The 18,979-nt window shown below is 47.2% G+C and overlaps 1 protein-coding gene across 1 annotated transcript in view; it reads left to right on the top strand.

The window, feature by feature from the left end:
• Positions 1-18,979, top strand: part of LOC108552125 (uncharacterized) — a 180,400-nt gene that overhangs the window by 125,238 nt on the left and 36,183 nt on the right. Inside the window, exon 3 of the mRNA XM_017906534.1 lies at positions 17,768-18,026. Within this exon, the coding sequence (XP_017762023.1) occupies positions 17,768-18,026 (259 nt within the window). The remainder of the gene's footprint in view (positions 1-17,767; positions 18,027-18,979) is intronic.

Genomic DNA, 18,979 nt, shown 5'->3' with positions numbered 1-18,979 from the left:
GCGTCGGAGACGCATAATTTTGCGAACGGAGGGGCTAATTCAGGGGCCCCGATAACGTTGCCTCCGTGGACGGCCTCGCCCCTGGGACTACCGCTAAATTTTGTAGCTGACAAAGCCGCCGCGCTTCGTTCCGCTTCCGGCGCTAGCTCAGGCTCGAGATCGCGTAATTAGAGCCCGTGAACCGATCGTATCGAACCGAGGCTTCTAATCGACCGTACGAAAGCTCCGATTGTTAATTACGATTCGTTCCTGGACACCGTTGCTTTTTTATCGCGGTTCTATCGATGCTTCGACGGTGAATGCCTTCAGGTGATTGGCCTGATCGAACTAAATTTTTCTCGAGGGATGCCCATGTTTGCAGGATTGAGCGCCTAAAAGAGAGGTTGGGAAAATTTTGAAAATAGGTTGGAGTATGAGTTTGACGAGGCTTTTGTTGAAATTCGCTCGCTTTCGAAATTTGGGAATTATTCTCTACCTACTTGGAAATTAGGGTAACGACGGCTTAAACGATGTTCTTCTTGAACAGTGATTTCCAACATTTCCCGTCTCATGGCACAAGTAAACTAATTAAAATTCTGCGACACGACGAATAATAAATTTGTCGTCTTCTGTTCACGCGACGAAAGATAAAGGTATATTTTCGATTAATTTAAAAATTACAAGAATATCGATATTTCCTTTTTATATTTTTCACCGAATAAGGTGATATTACGCGTTTTATAAATTCTTGGGGCACCACCGTGTCGCGGCACGCTATTTCGAATTAAATTTGTTTTCAATCCCATAACGTAGAGCCACGTAACGATCATCTGGTTATTTCAACATCGATAACCTAAAAAATGGTTCTAAAAATGCGCGTACGAGAAAGATTTCTTAGGAACTGAAAATAAAACTGAGTGACAGGTATGAAGCAACGTCCGTGCACCTTCCCGACTCATTCCATCTTCTTCAGTCAGCGAACGCAAGCAGAACAGCCGGAGACTCGTTTCCGGTACACACGGCCGCAGGACGGAATGCCGCCGACAGCGCTCGTCCATTAAAAAAGAATTTTCGCGTCTCGCGTCGAACGGTGTAACTCAATTTCCACGTGTTTCTTCGTTCACGCCCATCCATTTCCCTTTGCCTGCGAACAGGAGGAACGTGTGGCTATGATAGATTGCTTCTTCGGGGCCCAATTTTCTAACGCGTGGTCTACGCCTAACGTTGTCCGACACCTTGCCTCTTCTGTTTCTTACACCTTCGTCGCTTTTATACCGCCTCGTCCATTTTCCTTTAGATATTTCCTTTTTCCTGCCCCCCTTTCCTTTACAATTTCTTCGCGAAATACCTTGTCTCTTGGAAACGAAATTTTTTCAGAATTTTATTATCGAATTTTTATTCCATCGAGATAGTGATTGGTTTATTTGTATTAGTAATTCTTTTTCTTTTGAATTTGAATAAATAGACTCGCAAAATTCGCGAATTTCCTCGACATAGGAGCGAGACAGGAACGTACTTATCTACGGTGTCACTTGAGAAATGTGGTTTTATTCAACGGAAATATCGCAGGTGGCAGGGGTAGAGACAATCATTTCAAGAGACAGCGCCTAATCGCTGGAACGTTGAATAATAATTGCACAAAGCCAAGCACAGAATTCTTGAAAGCAAGAGTTAGAACCCTTCTGATCCGTTTAAGACGCCACAGATTTTCTCGACGTAGACTAATCGAAAGCGTGTTCGCGCATAAAGGGGTCGTCTTACTCTAGCCATCTTCAAAATTCCTGGCGTTATCATCTTGATTTAATACCCTCAATGAGAACCTTCAACTAAACGCGAGTTCCTTTCTTCCAGTCCCGTCTCTTACTATTTTCCATTCAAATTCGCGTTCTTCGAACATTTCTCTCGCTTTATCATCGTAGATCGTGACATATTTTCCGTGCTGCATAACGCAATTGAAAAATGGCTGTCTATAGATTTACCTGTTAATCTCGTCGAAAGTATGTCTAATGCTACGCCAATGTCACGTGATGACACCGAATCGCGAGATTAATGTATTTATACGGAACAAAGCCCTGTCTCTCAGCCAGTGTCAGCAAGATGTATCGCAAAAATGGTTCCGGCGTAACCTGATTTTTCGCCAAACACGAATCCGTCTCTATTAAACAGGAATTTTATTCGCGCGACGTCTGTTCCTCGAGGAAAGCGACGCAGGAAATTAGCCGGACGCGCGCGCGCTAAATTAACGGCCAACTTGGACGAAACTCGCCGCAGTCCTCCATCATGTTCACGCGTGGTGTAAACAAAGTTCTAAATTCGCGTAATCCCGGGAAGTGTGACGCGCACCGAATCCTTTTTCACCATTCATTTATGGACCGTTAAAAGCACCCGATCCCTTGGCAACGCAGGGCAAGCTTCCAAAACTTTCCAGCGAATTTTCGGTACCACTGTAAGAGAGCGGGAAAATATGACGAGCAACGAGGAAGAATCTCTCGGATAGATGATGGTCCAGGGTGGACGGTGAGAAACGTGTCGAAGGGAGAACTTGACAAATCGTGGATATTAATTTGAAGATATTATTTTTGGAAATAGTACTCCGGGGAATCTTGGAATTTAAAATAAAGTCTTCGACTGCAGGGGGTTGAAGTTAAACGATACATCAGACTACATATAACTGTGTACATCAATAGACTTGGAGAGAAATATTAAAATGGTGAATTTTTCGTTTATTTTGTGTTACGTTCACTTTGCAATAAAGGAGAATTAATTTTGTAAAATATAAATAAATGGAGTCTTTCGATCGAATTTGTAGTCACGCCATATTTAATTCGTGGGACTGCTAATATTTAATAGAAAATAGATAGCGATATTCTCGAGGAAAATTAATAAAAATGATAGTCCTGTGTAAACCTATTACGAATGTCAGGAATAATTCTCATAGAAATAAGGACACCGTGGATAGCTCGAATGACGCTGGTTCCTCTGCGCGATCGTCACGGTTTTTAATCCACGATACAAAAGCGAGCATTTAGGTAACTTCGACGAGCCATAATTTAAGCTCGCCCAATATCAGAGAATGAAACAGAAAGCCGAACTGGAGCAGCGGAGAGCGGAGCCAAATCGGTCAAGCGCGACCCGATAACTTTCGACGCGGTTCCCTCGGAAAGCGTCGCGACGCCTGGGAAAATTCATTGCACGATCTCGCCTTATTTTCGCCCGAGAAATCAGCCTGTGCATGGTCGCGTCGCGATTTTCATCGCCCTCCTTGAATCCGTCCCGTTGGGCTCGCTCGTTTCTATATTACGGGGCACGTGTTACATGTCGTACGGGGGTGGGTATCGTTCATAAAGCCTCTGGCGCCGCGACGCAGGACGCCGCGATGTGTACGAGCGCTTCGTCGTTTGCCAAACTGCGTCGCTATCGCCGGGACCAGCCATTCGTCTTGGCGTTGCACGCCCCATAGGGCACGGGGTGCGTCCTTCTCCGAGGGTTATTGCGTTTCGTCGTCGCGATCGAGAGGGTTTGAAAGCTTGTGGGATGTTTTTCGTCGCGTTGGATCGTGCGTGTGACTCGCTGCTGCCGTGGTGTATATTAAAGGCGAATTTTTATATCGAAATTCAGAGAATTTTGGAAGACCTCTTTCATCTTGGATCGCTTTAAAAGGACCTGAGAAATTTTGATGACGAGTTACGTGAAGTACGAAGGTATATTAGGTAAAATTTATATTCGTAGTAAGCATTGGATCGATTGATAACTAGCTTCGAATTTTTACAGTAGATTGTACAAGGTGCGGTTTCGACGTGAAAATATCGAAGAGGCATTAATAGTATATCCAGTGTAATTTTCTTGCGCGCAAAGTACTGATTTAAGTACACAGTTGGATTACAGCACGAGACGGTATCGAATAACAGGAAATCGCGAGGTTATCCGTAACAGATTTGCTGGAAATTTATTTCTCGCGAGTTTCCTGTACCGAGTTCGATAGTTAAAGATACATCGTCCCGGGCGCTTAAGACGGAAATCTAATCGATATTTCCAATTTGAACTTTAAGTAGGCTAATCTTATATTCTCAGGATGGCGATCTTTGGCAGGCTGGGGCATAAGCAGAAACACCAACAGGCTAATCCTAAACTTCATCAGGGTTGTCCTCTTATACACGCATCCTTCGGCGTAGGATTAGAAGTCAATCGCTATCGAGCAGTGTAGACTGCATTTCAACGACTACCCTCGCGAGACATAAATTCCATCAGCCTCGGATCGAACGAGTCTTAAGAAAACTAAACGAGAACAGCAGCCACGAGAGATGGAGCTATTAGGATAAACGTGGCACGCGATAACTTATACCGATATTTTACCCGAAATCCGCGAAAAATCGGCAAGAACGAACGCGATTATCACGCCGACCAACCAATGGTTACACCGCTACCCCTTCATCCTCCTTGCAATTTTTCCTTCTCAAGGGGGCTTTCCAGAAGCATTCCCTCGGCGCTGTTTAATCATGGCGCGCGACGAAGGCAATCGCGGGACGCAGCTGGCCGCGAGCGCGCTTCGCGGCGTCGCGTTTATCAGAAGCGGAGGAACACGTCCGTTCGAAGATAGCCGTGGAAATATGGCGAGTGAAAATTTTCCCTCCGCGGGAGAATTGCATTTTTCGTCGTTAAAGCGTCTGGACTCGCGCGTACGCGCGCCACCGGTCGCCCACACGTGCATAATGCGCGTATAAAACGGGATTCCGCAAGATCGATTCGCGCTTTTATTTCTCTCCTTCGACCGCGCGTTTGTACCCGCCGGATTTCCGTAATAGCGGGATTCGCAGTTCCGTGAAATTTATCGCGTTCATTGGACACGGATTTCGGTATGATGAGACGCGTTTGATCTCGTTTCGCGAGGCATTCGGTATGCGGGGGGTGATTTAGTGGAACGGGGGACCGAACAGTGGAAGATGAAATAACGCGGAGTTTGATTCGTAGAATAGTTTCGAGGTGTTTGGTATATCTATAGGGGGTGTGGTTGGAAAATGAATGAAATTCTCGATCGCGGTGTCTTTTGTCGGTATTCTTGAATAGCGGCGAATCTATGATTTACAATTAATCCTTTGGATTTGACACCTACTGTCATTCCGTCATGCTTTTCACGTCGCTGTATAAGCTTCTGTTGGAAAACTTCGTTGGAAAGCTTGCGAGAAGCGGTTATAACGTCTACAATCCGGACACGAATGATTAAATTTGTGGAAAAAATAAATCGTTATGGAAAATATTCCAAGTTTCTTTGCCGGATAAATAAAGCACTTTCGGCGCGAACGTTCGGATCCAATAGATATCTAAAAAATACAATTATGGCAGCGCTAACGATACGTTAAAACCGTTTACAGTTGGGGAAGTATCGGTTATAGAAGTTGGAAAATATTTCACGTTTTTCATCCACCATTGCCTGCCATTTACTCGATTTTTAGGATAAATGTAAACTAGATACACGAACGATTTATGCGGATTTCCTTTGTGGACGCGGTCACATCGGCGGTTATTGTGTTTGCGGATATCATCGAGGTGGTTTTTAATATTCAGTTATCGAAAGTTTTCAACGAGCTTGTTCCGCGACAGATACGGACACGGGATTTATGAAATAACATGGGTTTCCATTCGGGGCCCCGGACACGGGCACAATGTAAATTCCTCGAATGGAATAAAGTTTCAATAATATAACGGCTGTTTTTGCGTGGGCGTTAATTAGCGGCAGCCTCGGCCGTGGCTGTAACATTCTTGTTATCGTTCGCGCACGCTTTTTCTGCCAATTTGCAATTCATTACGTTCCCCTCGGAATGCGTTATAGAAATTTAAAGACCGACTCGTAGAAATCCGCCCGGCAATAATTTCATAATTTTCAGACCGATGTTTGCGCGCGTATCGCGGTAATTATTATACCTCCGGCGGAAACGCGTCGCAAGAAAATGTCCATCGCGGAAGCGATACGTTTCCTCTGTTTCGTCGAATCATCCCCCTGAGATGACAAACGCATTTCACGAAACGCAACGCACCGTGTCGTCTCTCTTCTCGTGATTCGTTTTACGCGCCGAGAAATTAACTGGGTGTAACGTTTTAAACGGCGGAAAACGAGGAGAAGGAATTATCCGAACGGCGAGAAATGGAAAAGGAGAAAACGAAGGAAGAGGAGGAGGAAAATAAACGCAAACCCACTTAAACTCGCCGCGGAATGATCGCGAGAGCACAAAGGCGAAAGAATCGAGCCTCGGGTCGGGTAGATAAAAGCAAAAGGGGCGTCGGGGGCGGTGGTCCGCGTCGAAGTTGGTCCGCGAGGGTTTGTATCGAGAAAACGAAGGTAGTAGGTCGCGACCTAAGGAGCAAGGGGGTTGCATACAACTGTCTCGGTCGCGAAATATTCCCGGTCCGTCTCTGGCTTTCTCTCCGCGTCCCCATTCTCCGCCACTGCTGCCCTTTCGCGGTCCCCTTTCCTTTTCTTGCGCCGCTCCGCGTAATTACGTCAGAAATGAAAGAAAAGCGCCCCGGGGGCGAGAGCGTTTCCGTGAAAGGCGACCCGTTTTATTATATGCGGCCAGGACGTTACCCCGATAGAAGCCAGACAACTTTTTACCCGGAGCAGCCGCGAAAGACAGGCCAGCTCGTTTTTCTCCACTTTCATAGGGCGTCGCTGAGGACCATGGCTCGGGGAGACGTACGACGGGGAGGGTAGGGAAAAGTCGCGTCTATAATTCGTGGTTAAAGTTCCGCCGCTGTTCCTGACGTGGCTTCGTCTTCCGACGTCAGCCTTTGCTAAATTATATCGCGGTGTCGCTGCAACGAGCCACCATGATTTTTCACCCCGACGTTCCCGAACGCGCCGGGGGACTCGCGTCGCTTGCTCCGTGCCTGTTTGTCGCGTTCACGGAAGTGGATGTAGAAAAATCGGTTATCGAGGAGACGGCCACGTTTTAACCGTGATAATGTAAAGCTAGGTCCACAATTTTAGTATGATAAAGTAGGAAGTGGAATTATATAGTTATTTTATTACTTCTGGTGTTGAATAATCTTAATTTACCAAGGCTCTGTTATTGCACCCCTTAAGTGGTCGAAGATATATCCATTTTCGAAAAACGGGTATCAATATACGGAGAGCGAGAGTGAGTTAATTAATCGTATGTAAATTTTCCTGTGGCTAGCTTTTACGAGCACGAGTATAATTTACAACCTGGACCAACTGGTTTTTCTGTTTACCGTGAAACTGGCTCTCATTTCCTCGCTCGATTTTCACGTTCCGGACTTACCGAGTTAAGACGCGAATCACGGAAATGGAGGTAAAATTGCGTAATTTTCTATAGAAATAGACTCGTTAGGTTTTTACGTGAAACTCATCGCGTTTAACAACTTAGCGAGTAGCGTGTAGTTGTTTGCTGGTCGTTGGAAAATAGGTGACCCGAGTGCGAGGGAGAGACGCCGTCGTTAAACTGCAATAATCCCGAGTGTGCGAAGAGCAACAGAACGGAGTTGCAAAATGAGCGTTCCGTTTGTCAATAGCAACGACATTAAATGCAGATTTCGCTCGCGGGAACGGCAAGTCCGGCAGTAAGTTCAGTAATTACGTTTTTCATCAATCTTCGTCGGTGGAACGAGTTTGACGGGGCGAGGCGAGTTACATTTCGCGAAATATTTCGCCGTTGGCTACGCGGCCTGCCCCGTTTTATTTTTTAGTTATTGCCTTGCTTCTCGATCGTGACGTGCAGGAATTACCGGCAAGCTGTAATATTGTTCTTTGATAAGATTTGACGTCGTATTGATCGTTCAATCGAGGCGAAATTCCAGCCAAAGCGGCCAGTTTCCCGCGTGCTGCCTTCGCCCCTGCCGCGAACTTTTATTTCCCGCTTCTCTTCCCATCCCCCTTTGGCGTCTTCTGCTATTCACGCCAGTCATTCCACCCTTTCCTGCCGCAGAACCTATGTCAAAGTGGAGAAATTGGCGCAGGAAAATGTCCACGGGGATAAATACGTACTTACATCGACGTATCAACGTCGGAAAATATCTGGTCACTCGATAGAGTGCGAAGAAGTATTTGCGAAGATTCGGAAGCATTCAAATTGCATAATTTGTTATAGGATTTTAGATTCGTCGGTGTTAGTTTTTCCCGATAAGTACGTAAGATAGAATTTCTGCAAATTGTGGCCGTAAAAATGATATTGCATTATGTCAAGTAGTAAAATAAAATAACTGCATTTTGTCAGCTCTGCATTTTAATTCCTAGCTTCGTCCACCACGAAATTTCCCCTTTTATCACTGTCGCAATTCCGTGCTGACAATCCTGTTCAATTCGCCGCCCCTGCCACTGGAAAATCGAATTTACGACGTCTCCGCAAACAGAGCGCGTGTAAATCGATTCGCCTAATTTTTCCCCGATTACGTTAAAAAATTTCATTCCTGCGTAAACGTTACACCAGTTCCCGGTTACCTCATTTACCTGCCACAAAAAGCTGCCTGCCAAAAAGGAGCGAAAACTAATCAGCAACCCACCCCGTTCCGCCATTAGTTCCTTTATCTAACGGACCGTTGCTTTATTTATTTATCGAACAAAATTCCGGGGGTAACAAAAAAGCGGAAGAATAGAGAGGGTCGGATCAGGAGCGAGAAGGAAAAGCACGCGCACCCCGTTTTCCACCATTTTTTCGCGCGAACAAACAGCGTGCAAACAGCGTTAGCGCTGGATCGGTCCCGGCGAAATGGCGAATCGTAATTTCATGCGGATACGTTATTCCGTCGAAACAACCAATTCGCAGAGTCATTCCCGGTAATTGTGCTCCGCGGCCATGGACGGCAACGCGACGTACAAAAAGATAAAACCGTGCTGCGGGGGTGGGCTGCGGGGGTGAGAAAAAAAGAGCGAGCGAAAGAAAAGCGTTTCGCGCACAATGGCGGTTTAAAAATGTTAGCCGGCCGCGTGCATTGAAGTTTTTACACGGCGGATAATAACTTTTAATGAAAACAAACGGCCGCCGGCCGCGCCGACTCCGCTTCTGTTTCGTCGCACACGCGCCGTTATCCGCGCTAAACCGCTGGCCAACCAGGCTGATTCTCTGTGCGATCGATGCTGTTTGATCGCAGGATTCTCAATCAACAATCGACCTTAATGCGCCACGCGAGATGATTGCGCGAGGATCGGTCGATCGACGCGAAGAAAAATGTAAATCGACAGCGTGATTTCTCGATTTCGAGCATTTCTGTCGCGAGAATATCGATTGATGTCTTTTAGATTAGGAAGAGGGTGTGTTTAGGAAAGATCTATGGTAGGAGTCATTGGTAACTTGGGTCTTCCGCAACGTAGATGGCGCGAGTGAGTTGTGGCTCTGCGGGTGAGATCGATGTACAATCTCTTTAGAGGAACATAGCTTTCTTTCGTGGAGAATTTGCTTACTGCTTGTTACATTTAACTCTCCGGATGATTCCTCATGGACGACGAAGGGGTTTTACTATTTTCGTGAATTTCCAGCACCGTTGTAATAGACATTGCCTGTGACAACATAGCGAACACAGGTTCCGGTACTCTTGTTACATTTGTAAGATTGCAAAGCAATTTGTGAATACAGATCTGTCTCCTCTGTTAATCGATGAACTGCTACTCGCGAACATTCGAAGAGGTCTGCTAAATAAACAGCAATGCAATCTCGTATACGAAAGCGAGACAATCGAAGGAGAGAATGGAAGGAAAACATAGAAGCCGTAATGACTAAAATCGCTCGAGGGGTTGCAGCCCGTCGAGGGGGTTGGGAGCATTGTAAGTGCGCGATCTTCGCGAGATGGAAACGATAGAGAGGAATAACGATTCGCGAAAGGAAAAGAAAAATGGCGGAGGGACGTCAGGTAACGAAACAACATGCTCGATCCTCGCATAACGTCGAATATATTGAAATGTATTCGTTTTGTGGGTAATATTTACGCAAAGCTGCATCGATACTCGAAATCGGAGCCTGCAAAGAAAATGGGACAGGAAAAAAGGGGAGAAAGACTCATCATGGCGAAGCAGCGCGATTTATTTTCGAACAGCGCAGCGACAAATCTCGGTAATCGATTCACCTGATCTCAAAGGGAATTTAAAAATCTGCCGGGGCAAAGTTATCAATCGAATATTCCGTTTCATTCGAGCATTATTCGCCGCTCTAGAGTTACTCTCGTCCCTGAAAACCGGTCATCAAAGCAACCGATAGCCGCAGTCTGTCCGGTTAAAGCATAAAATCAATAGCACGATTCCGCGAGGGGGCGGGAAAAACAGCGATTGATAAAATACACACGCAGCCCGGGAAACGCGCGATTTAAAAATTACCGCTTAGAAACTGCTCCCCATTTGTCGGCGATGTTTGCACGCCCATAGACTCGATCCAAATCACATTCTGTTTGCCCGTGACAGCGCAAACAGCGGCGCGCACCCGACACAGGAGTGTCTCCTCGTGCATCGCTGGAAAAAAGAGTCGCAACGGTGTTCACAGGTGTTCCGTGCGCGAAAAAGCAACCCGACAAAGTGTGTTACGCCTGTACCGGTGCACGCTGCTCGCGTTTTGTTGCCTCTGCGACTCGAACGCCGCCGTTTTGCGACAATAATTCATCCCTCGAACGCGCCGCGTCTGCCTCCAACCCTCTCCTTTTTTCCCCTTTATTCCGCTCTTTTTTCCGCCTCTCGCGAGTCACATCTCGCGAATGGAGAACTCTGCGAGCTTGGTCGAGGAGCGACGTCATCGATGACGGCGTCGAGGGTATCGTTCTTCTCGGCTCGACTCGCGGAAAATTCGCTCGCGGTCGTTTCCTCGTGTACCCGTCGAGATTGAAATTCTTACAAGTGCAAGCCAATTAATCGACTGGAAACCAACGATACACTTCGATACCGCGGTCGGGAAACCGTTAATTTGCGACCAACACTAGCTAACCGAGTGGATGTCGGTGTTTCGCGTTAAATGAAAAGCAACGCGATATTTTCAGCGAACGCCCACCTCGTTCGCCGTTCCCCGGATGCTGCGGGGAGTGGGGAAAAAGGAGGGAAAAAAGGAAAAAAAATATTGTAAAGGGGGCAAAACGGTGGAATTATTCGAAAACGACGAACACGCGGCGATGTTTGCGTTACAGCGCGTTTCGCGAAAGTATTCGAACGGTATGCTGAATTTTGTATCGCCTCGTTTCCACCGGCGATCGCTGGATTCCTTGAATTTAAACGCGGAATATCGTATTGATTCGACGCTTCGAGGAAATGGGAGTCGGTTTTTCCCGCGTATTTAGAAGGCTTGTAACGCGAAGCGATGATGAACTCGATGGAACGTTTCTAGCGTACTTCCGTACACGGTTTCTTCCAATCGCCTCCATTTCTCCGTGTTACCTATCGCGAGACTGAACGCGCTCTGCGGATTGCAACATTTGTACAAACGACGCTGGTATATACCGAAATCGGTGTTCCATGCTTCTCGAATATAGATATATTCACCATCAAATGCTTTGCGGGGGGTCCTCCCGCAAGGTTGTTGTAGGTTGTGGTAGGCTTGTCGCTGGTATCGTCGAAGCTAGAAGGGTGGTGCTGGAAGGGACAAAAGGAAGAGGAATTTGGTATTATAGATCCAATTTCAACGCTATCAAAAACAATCTTGATTTTATCGTCTAAGAGCATCCGAAACGACTTAGCCAACCCCAATTGCGAAACGCGCTAAATATATCGGTAACCGTTGGACTCGGTTTGAAATTTCAGCGTTACGTACCCCAAAACGCACCGGCCATCAAAATTCAATGCGACCGATAGCAAAACCGCTCTCGAGCACCGCATAAACTGGCGGTGGAAAAATCCCCGGTCACCACTGTCACGTTTCATAAACCGGGCATCGGCGCGTTTCGAGATCAGCGAGGCGCGACCGGAAACAACGGCGGCGCCGAAAAATCCTCCTTTCCGTGTCACGAATCGTTGGTCGCAGTTACAAGCGCGTTGCTCTTCGAGGCTGGCAGCGGTCGTCTGACAAACGACACGATGGTCGCCGCAAAAATATAAATGTCGCTGTGCACGGTGAAGGGTGAACGGGCGTGGAGGGGTAGCGAAATCACGTAGCCGTGTATCTCTTTTTCAGGCCTGTACCCCGGTGCAGCTTAATGCACTGCCGCGGTACGGCAAAACGCACTTTACGCGCGTCAGAAAAATGAGGGAACGGGCGTATCGCGCCATCGCGGTGGTCAGAAGCTTTGTAAACAATGTGTCCAGCACGCGTGCACCCTCGCCCCGTCGCCGGTTACAAACTGGATACGACCATTTCGGGGCAATAATTCATCGGCGGGAACATTTATGCGCGCCGGTGCGCGTCCCCTCTACGATTTTTTCGCGTCGCGCACGGACCAGCCAGACCGTGCTTTGCACGCTTTGAAAAATGCTTTATCGCCACGATCCTTCTCGCCCTCTCGATTTGCCCGCGTCGATGAGAAACGATCCTCCTGCTACGCTTTTCCTCCCGTTTTTCCCCCCGCCTCTGCCCCCTTCATCGCGGCGCCCTCTTTTCGACGTCGAACAGCGTTCGTTTTCGGACCAGCGGCGAGAAAGAGGTTGCAGTTGATCGAGGTGTTTCGATACTCGCTGCTGTTCAATGTTAAGCATTAATTTCGACGCTTTGCACCGAATTTCGCAAATCAACGGCTCGTGCACGGATTATCGAGTTTCTTTTATATCTCGATGCCCGTGTCATTCGTCGACTCGTGCAAGCGCGTCGTGTTTGGCTTCGAATTGATTCCTCGCATTGATCGACGTTCAATTTGTGTACATATCTCGTCCAGTTTCCTAGTGCCTCGATTCGCTCGTGATATACTATTCTGTCAATTAATTGCTCGCGATTCCTCGCGCGATTAGTACCGCCCGATGGGTTAAAATATTCATTTTAAAATCTAAATACGCCATAATGTGCCTCGATATTCGGCGACCAGCGCGAAATTGCTCGAGACGGAATAATTCCGTGGAATATCTTCGCCGTCTCTCCTACCCTCGTTCACAAAGCACGCAACTGTATTTCGTGACGCCGGGAATTAGTCGATTTTTTCGCCATCGCTAACAGAGACAAACTACCCCCGTGATCCCCGAAAATCCCGCACGCCATCTTCCGCCACATCGATTCGCCGAAAATTCTATAACACCGTAATCCCGCACGCACTTGCTCTCCGCCACCCAACCCTCTTTGACCCACGCGCCGGAAGCCACCCCCGGCGTGCACGGCGAGCAACGTTGAATGGAAATACACGCGGAGCGAATTAACGGCGGAAACGCGTTGGAGGCGGCGTAGGAGGGTGGAAAAAAGATTCTCGGGTGGAAAATCGCGCGTCCCGGCGAAGGGGTGTCGGCATTGTTAGGCCGCGTCGTTCGGCCGGCAGTCGTTAAAGCGAATATTACGGTAATACGGGGAAATTGTGGCTGGCCGAACGAACGAACGAACGAACGGACGAGGAGGAACCGACGAAAGGGACGACTAGGTGGCGGCATTTGTTCGCCGCGAGCTAGACCGTGAATTTTCCAGGGACGAGCGATTGCCTGGCGTCGAATACACAAAGCGAGATCGCGCAACAACGGGGCCAACCCTCTCTGTCCCACCCCGTTTTCCTTCTGTCTGCATGGTCCCTGGCGCTTCTTTCTCGCCAACGTTTCGTTCGTTTCGTGGTAGAAACGCCGGAACAAAGCAGATTGCTCTCCGGCCGGCGTTAAGTTCCTCGCGGCTGCGACGGTGGCGGCTTAATGACTTATCAGACGGGAAAATAGCGTGAAAGTGGATTATTCAAATTCTTCGCCTCGCGTATTATTATGCATGGAAAATTATCAGCGGCAGCCTCCGCCGGGAGGCGAGTTTGATTACGGCCTGAACGAGCTTTTTCGAGACCCGCGAGATTCTTTTGGTACCGCTGTTTGTCGTGGAACGTGGCTTGTTGCTTTAACCACCTGCGCTGGCAAGAAATTCGCAGATGCGTGTGCCAAAACGGTCCAGTGTAACTCGCTGGGAGATGTCACGCGATGTTCTAAGCCTTAAAGAAATCGGATAAAGATTTATATCTTCTAAACTAATTTATTCTCGACCGTAGGACTTCTAATCATTTTTTGAAGGGAATATAACGCTTCGATCGATGATAAAATTAAAATTAGTGGCTTGTCACTATTGCTAATATTCGCATATTCAATTCGAATTCAGTGATTCAAAGAAAACCTAATTTCACGGATGTCTAAGATTACCAAAATGAATCCTCTGTACCCCGGTCCCATGAATAGCACACAGCGCCATCAAAGAGTCATCTGAATCACGAAACGTGAGCAACTCCTAATCGATTATGTCCAACATCGCGAACCCTGTCACGTTCGGATAAATGCCCGAGGGTTTCTCGCGTTTCCGGCAGAACTTACGACGAACCCTTGAAATATGAAATCCTCCACGCACGGCCTGGGCGTGTTTCGAGCCGTCTCGATAATTCACGAAATCGATTGCACGAGGGATGGAACGGGTTTAGGCCTTTTACGACCCCCCGGCCCGTATTTACGTTATAGCCTAGGAAATCTGCGTCTGGGGCTCGTGTGGTCGCCTCGCATCGACACACCGCGCCGGTGCACCGGAAACGGGCACAGGAGGACACGCTCGCTGCGTATCCGCGTCGTTATGGCCGCGCTTCCGACCGTTTGTCCTACGAGGACGTCCTCCGATCCCTTCGTGCACCGGCGTTTCCGTCTTCGACGTCGCGCGCCTCTTCGGGGATCGTAAAGCCGCGTTATCGCGCTGACGACGCTGCTCGTCGTATCGAGACGCCTCTGCAAACGGAAGACCGTTAAGAATACGGAGGATCGTAAAGAACGGACGATCTGTTTCGACTCTAGGCTGCTCGCGAAACCTAAGAGAAATCCTTTCGACGGGTATTTAACAATGCAATTATGTCCTCTTTTGCGAGCGAGCGATCTTTGCATTAGATTAAATTACAGTGTACAGAGGTGAGGGTAATTTCAGTGTACGATAATGGCAGTTACACATACGTGGTTTAATGAAAGTCAAGATTTACTTTGGCAACAACTGCGTGCTTTCAGTCATTGCAAAAGTGAGATACCGGTAACTAGTTATTTCGTTTCCTTTGATAATTCAAGTGCAGTATGTTTCTCGTTATAAATGAATTAAACATAAATGGATATAAATATTGCTTCGTGTGGATATAAAAGATATTAGAAAGCCACGAAAACAAAAGTGAAAATGAGAAAATTTAATGGAATAAACAATGCCTACAATATAAGGACTCGAAAAATGTCATAGACAATTTGCAATAATTGTAATCATATACTAAACACGTTACTGAACAATCATCAGTGTATCTATGGTACCACAGGTTTAATGACCCTAAACTATAAAGCTATAAAATCAAAATCAGGCCCATTAAGAACCCATTCGTCGAAGAATGAACAATCCACCAATGAATCTGCAATATTTTCAACGAAAAGGGTAAAGAGTAGTATTAAATAAAAATTAGAAAAAGCGAAAGGTCATTATCTCGAGGGGGTCGTGTCAAGCCTGGTAACGAGAGGTCCAATGAATCGTTTAGGGTTGTTTCAAGCTGTCTGTTCTCTGTATACATATCACTGTTTATCCACCCTCTCTCTCCATACAACCCTACTTAAATAATACACACAGTTACCACGTATGGTAACGATAAAACCTCTGCTACCACATAGTAGCACTCGCAAAACAGCAGAGGCGATAAAATCGCGGCGGCAAGGTCGCGATCGCAAACTCGTTGCCATTGTCGGAGCAGCAGGTGCCATTGGGCGAACGGCAACGTTATCGCGCATTCTCCGGCGCCGGGTTATGCCAGGGTTGCGCGTACCCCATTCAGAAGTGGTCGTGCGCCGTGTTCAAAGGGCCATTACGAAAATGACCATTAAAATAAATTACTCTCATCGTGGCCTACGTTAACGCCCGGCAACGCTGCCCAATACCTTGGAATACGTGACGCGGAAATAGTCAGCCGCGTACGAATCAATTTACGGAAATAATGGCATGGGAACAGAGGGGTCGACGCGCGAAATTTCGACCGCTAGAAACAGTGAACCGTGTGCACCTTTGTGCGCCGGAAAATGTTCATCCTCCGCCGGATTTTGGTCACACACCGGCCGATAGGAACCGAAATTTCGTGATGAATACGAGTCCGCGAGATCGTTCGACTGCAGTTATTTCGAGCTGTGCAGGCGGCTGCAGTCATATTTCAAGGAATTTCCAATGGATTATCGAGCAGTCGCGTTTCGAACGAACGGTGGTTGTTACTTGAAATATTTTCTCGTTCTTCGACTAACCCACTCGGAATTGCAATATCGACAACGTGCACGGAAAAAGTGTGAGCGCCATTGTACATACCAAGCATAGGACTTAGACGGAATACTCTGTGATTATTAGAGGAAACGTTGAACACCTGGATTCGTATGTATTATCCATTTTTCTTGAGTTCTGTCCGTTAATTTTTGGGAAGAAAGTAGGAGTTTTATATCGTGGATTAGGCGAGAAAGACTTAGAGGAAAGGCATAAGCGATATATCGGCAAGAAGACAGATGAAGGATGGTATCACCTGAGAATATACCCTCCAGAAGGATATATTTCCGCGATAAGAAGACAAAGATTATAGGACAAAAACACCTATACGTCCCCACCCTGACGTCTATCTATTCCATATGCGAGTCTACCGAGAAAAATGGTCCAGGCCGACGACCATTTCTCTTACGCCGCTGAACCCCGATTACGCTTGCAATCATCTGGACTTACACGGAATTACCCGAAGTGTAAACGAAGGAAGAGGGAAGATATTTTCGATATCCCCTCATTTTCTGTAAAACCTATCACTTTTAGCTATGCCAAAAGGATAATTTCCGCTTATGGACAAACAGAGTGGGAAAAAAATATCGACGTTTATCGAGGTATTTTTCTTCCTCCACCTGTTCCCACGTCGACCCCTTTATTTTAACGCTCGATATTACCGTTTTTAGAGGAGCGAACCGTGGCCGGAGCGTTTGACGGCGAATCGAGTGGCGGTACATCGAAATCCTTTTTCGACGCGATTCAGCAAATATTGACGCTCGCGAATTGAAATTTGCATGGACGGCGAAATTGGCAAAATATTTCTGCTCGTAAAAGAACGTTCGGCGACGCGCGGCCTGCCCCGTATAGCGAGAAATGGAAACCGGGCTATGACGAGAAGCGACGACGTCGTCGCTGTTTGCCCCCCGGGAATATCGTTCGTCGGTTGACGCAAAACTCCACTCTTAAATTTAATATTACGCGTTCGATCGACGCATCTCCGTTCATCTTTGTCTTTCATCCAGTTTCGCGCCAGGAGCGAATATTTCGCCTGAGCACTGTACCTGTGTCGATGGATCTTTGGACAAGCGTCCAATCCCTCTAGCTCCTATCCACCTTAATCTTTCTCGAATCCTTTTACAGTCATTTGGTCGATCAAGCCCATCTTCGGTAGGGAGACATGTCAGTTCATCGGCTTCCTCGAACAAAAGGTTTCGAATAATCGGAATATGAAATTTATCGATCAAACTTGACAGAAGGCTAGTTGGTAAAATTTGGTACGTCGCAAAGAATGATTAAAATGGTTTACTTACACACTGGGAACGCGGATAACCTTGACATTAAACCGCCATCCTCTCCAAAGTGCTTCAATCGATCAACCCCGTCGCCAGTAGCGAGGTATCGCAGTTGACTCACGGGCTGGTAGGAAGACAGGAGACTTGGAAAAATCTGATTCTCAACACGATCCGGTCGTTTTTCAGGGTCCGGTCGGGGAAGTGGGCGGCGTCAGGCTGCCGTTGCAGTCATTACATGGGTACAGATCTGTGTTCATGTACTCGGCGTCGACGAGTCCCGGGGGTGGAGGTGGTCAGAGTGGCGGAGGCGGAGGCGAAGTGACCCTCCGCCTCCGCGAACCCGAGGACATTCCCGAAGAAGTTCTTGCACGCCTCGAGGACACAGCCACCCTCTCCATCTCTCTTCAAGGCGACGCATTGCTGAGGCTGGGGGCGGCTGGCACGGGTAAGTCACCTATTTCTTTCTCCGGTCACCTGTTCTTTCGCCGTGTTAAATGAACAGTGCAGCCAGTCTCTGTAACCGGGTGCACTTCCGTCGCGAGTTTCCAGAAATTCACCCGGTCAGCGCTTCCTTTCGTTCCGTCTCGTTATCGTCGCCACGTCTATATAGCGCACCCTCGTTCAACGCTTTCACGCCTCGTGTTTTCTCCGGAGTCGAAGAGATTCGACGACCGTCCAGATATATCCGGACGTATTATTTTAATTGATAGCGTGATCGGAATATGCGTAATGCGGATAATAAATGTCAACCGATGATCGTAATCTGCATGAAATACGTGGGTGTAGATCGGTGCTTACGAGCAGCGGCTATTATAAACCTACGAGCGGGGGTGTGCATATGTATTATTGCCAAATCGTTTCGTTTAGACAAGAAAGACTCGCTATGCGGACAATCGTTATGAATATTAATAAGCACGTGGGTTGGTCGCACGAGAATCATGTCTGCTTTAATAACTCGACAGTTAGCTTATTTTTTAACGAGACTAGGGTATAAATTATTATCTATGAAAGAAAAAGAATAAAGAGAAGGAATGCGCGCATGGGTTCGTATAAAAGTGTTTGAATATGATGAGGTCGTCGTTGATGGAACTTAAAGATGGCGGTCGGAATCAAGACTCGCGTTACGAAAGATATACTTCTATCTCGCGTACATATATTGTTCATTTGAGAACGTTACTTAATCCTAATAATGCGAAGCGTATTCTCCGCGAAAAATATTTATGCGGAATTTATGCGTTCGATTTATTCAAACTTTATAATAGCTACGCGAGAGGCTCTCGTCGTTAGAATTTCAAGGCGGGCAAGGGTTAAGAAATTGGAGACAGTCGGTGGGGGTGTACAATCTGCACGATTGAGTCCTCGAATGGTAAACGAAGCAACGTTCTTTGCGCGCGATTA

The sequence above is a fragment of the Eufriesea mexicana genome, unplaced genomic scaffold, assembly GCF_001483705.2.
Source record: "Eufriesea mexicana isolate 0111107269 unplaced genomic scaffold, ASM148370v2 scaffold5504, whole genome shotgun sequence".
Classification (NCBI taxonomy): domain Eukaryota; kingdom Metazoa; phylum Arthropoda; class Insecta; order Hymenoptera; family Apidae; genus Eufriesea; species Eufriesea mexicana.
Note: the sequence above shows the minus strand (reverse complement) of the source record. Positions and strands in the feature narration are given on the sequence as shown.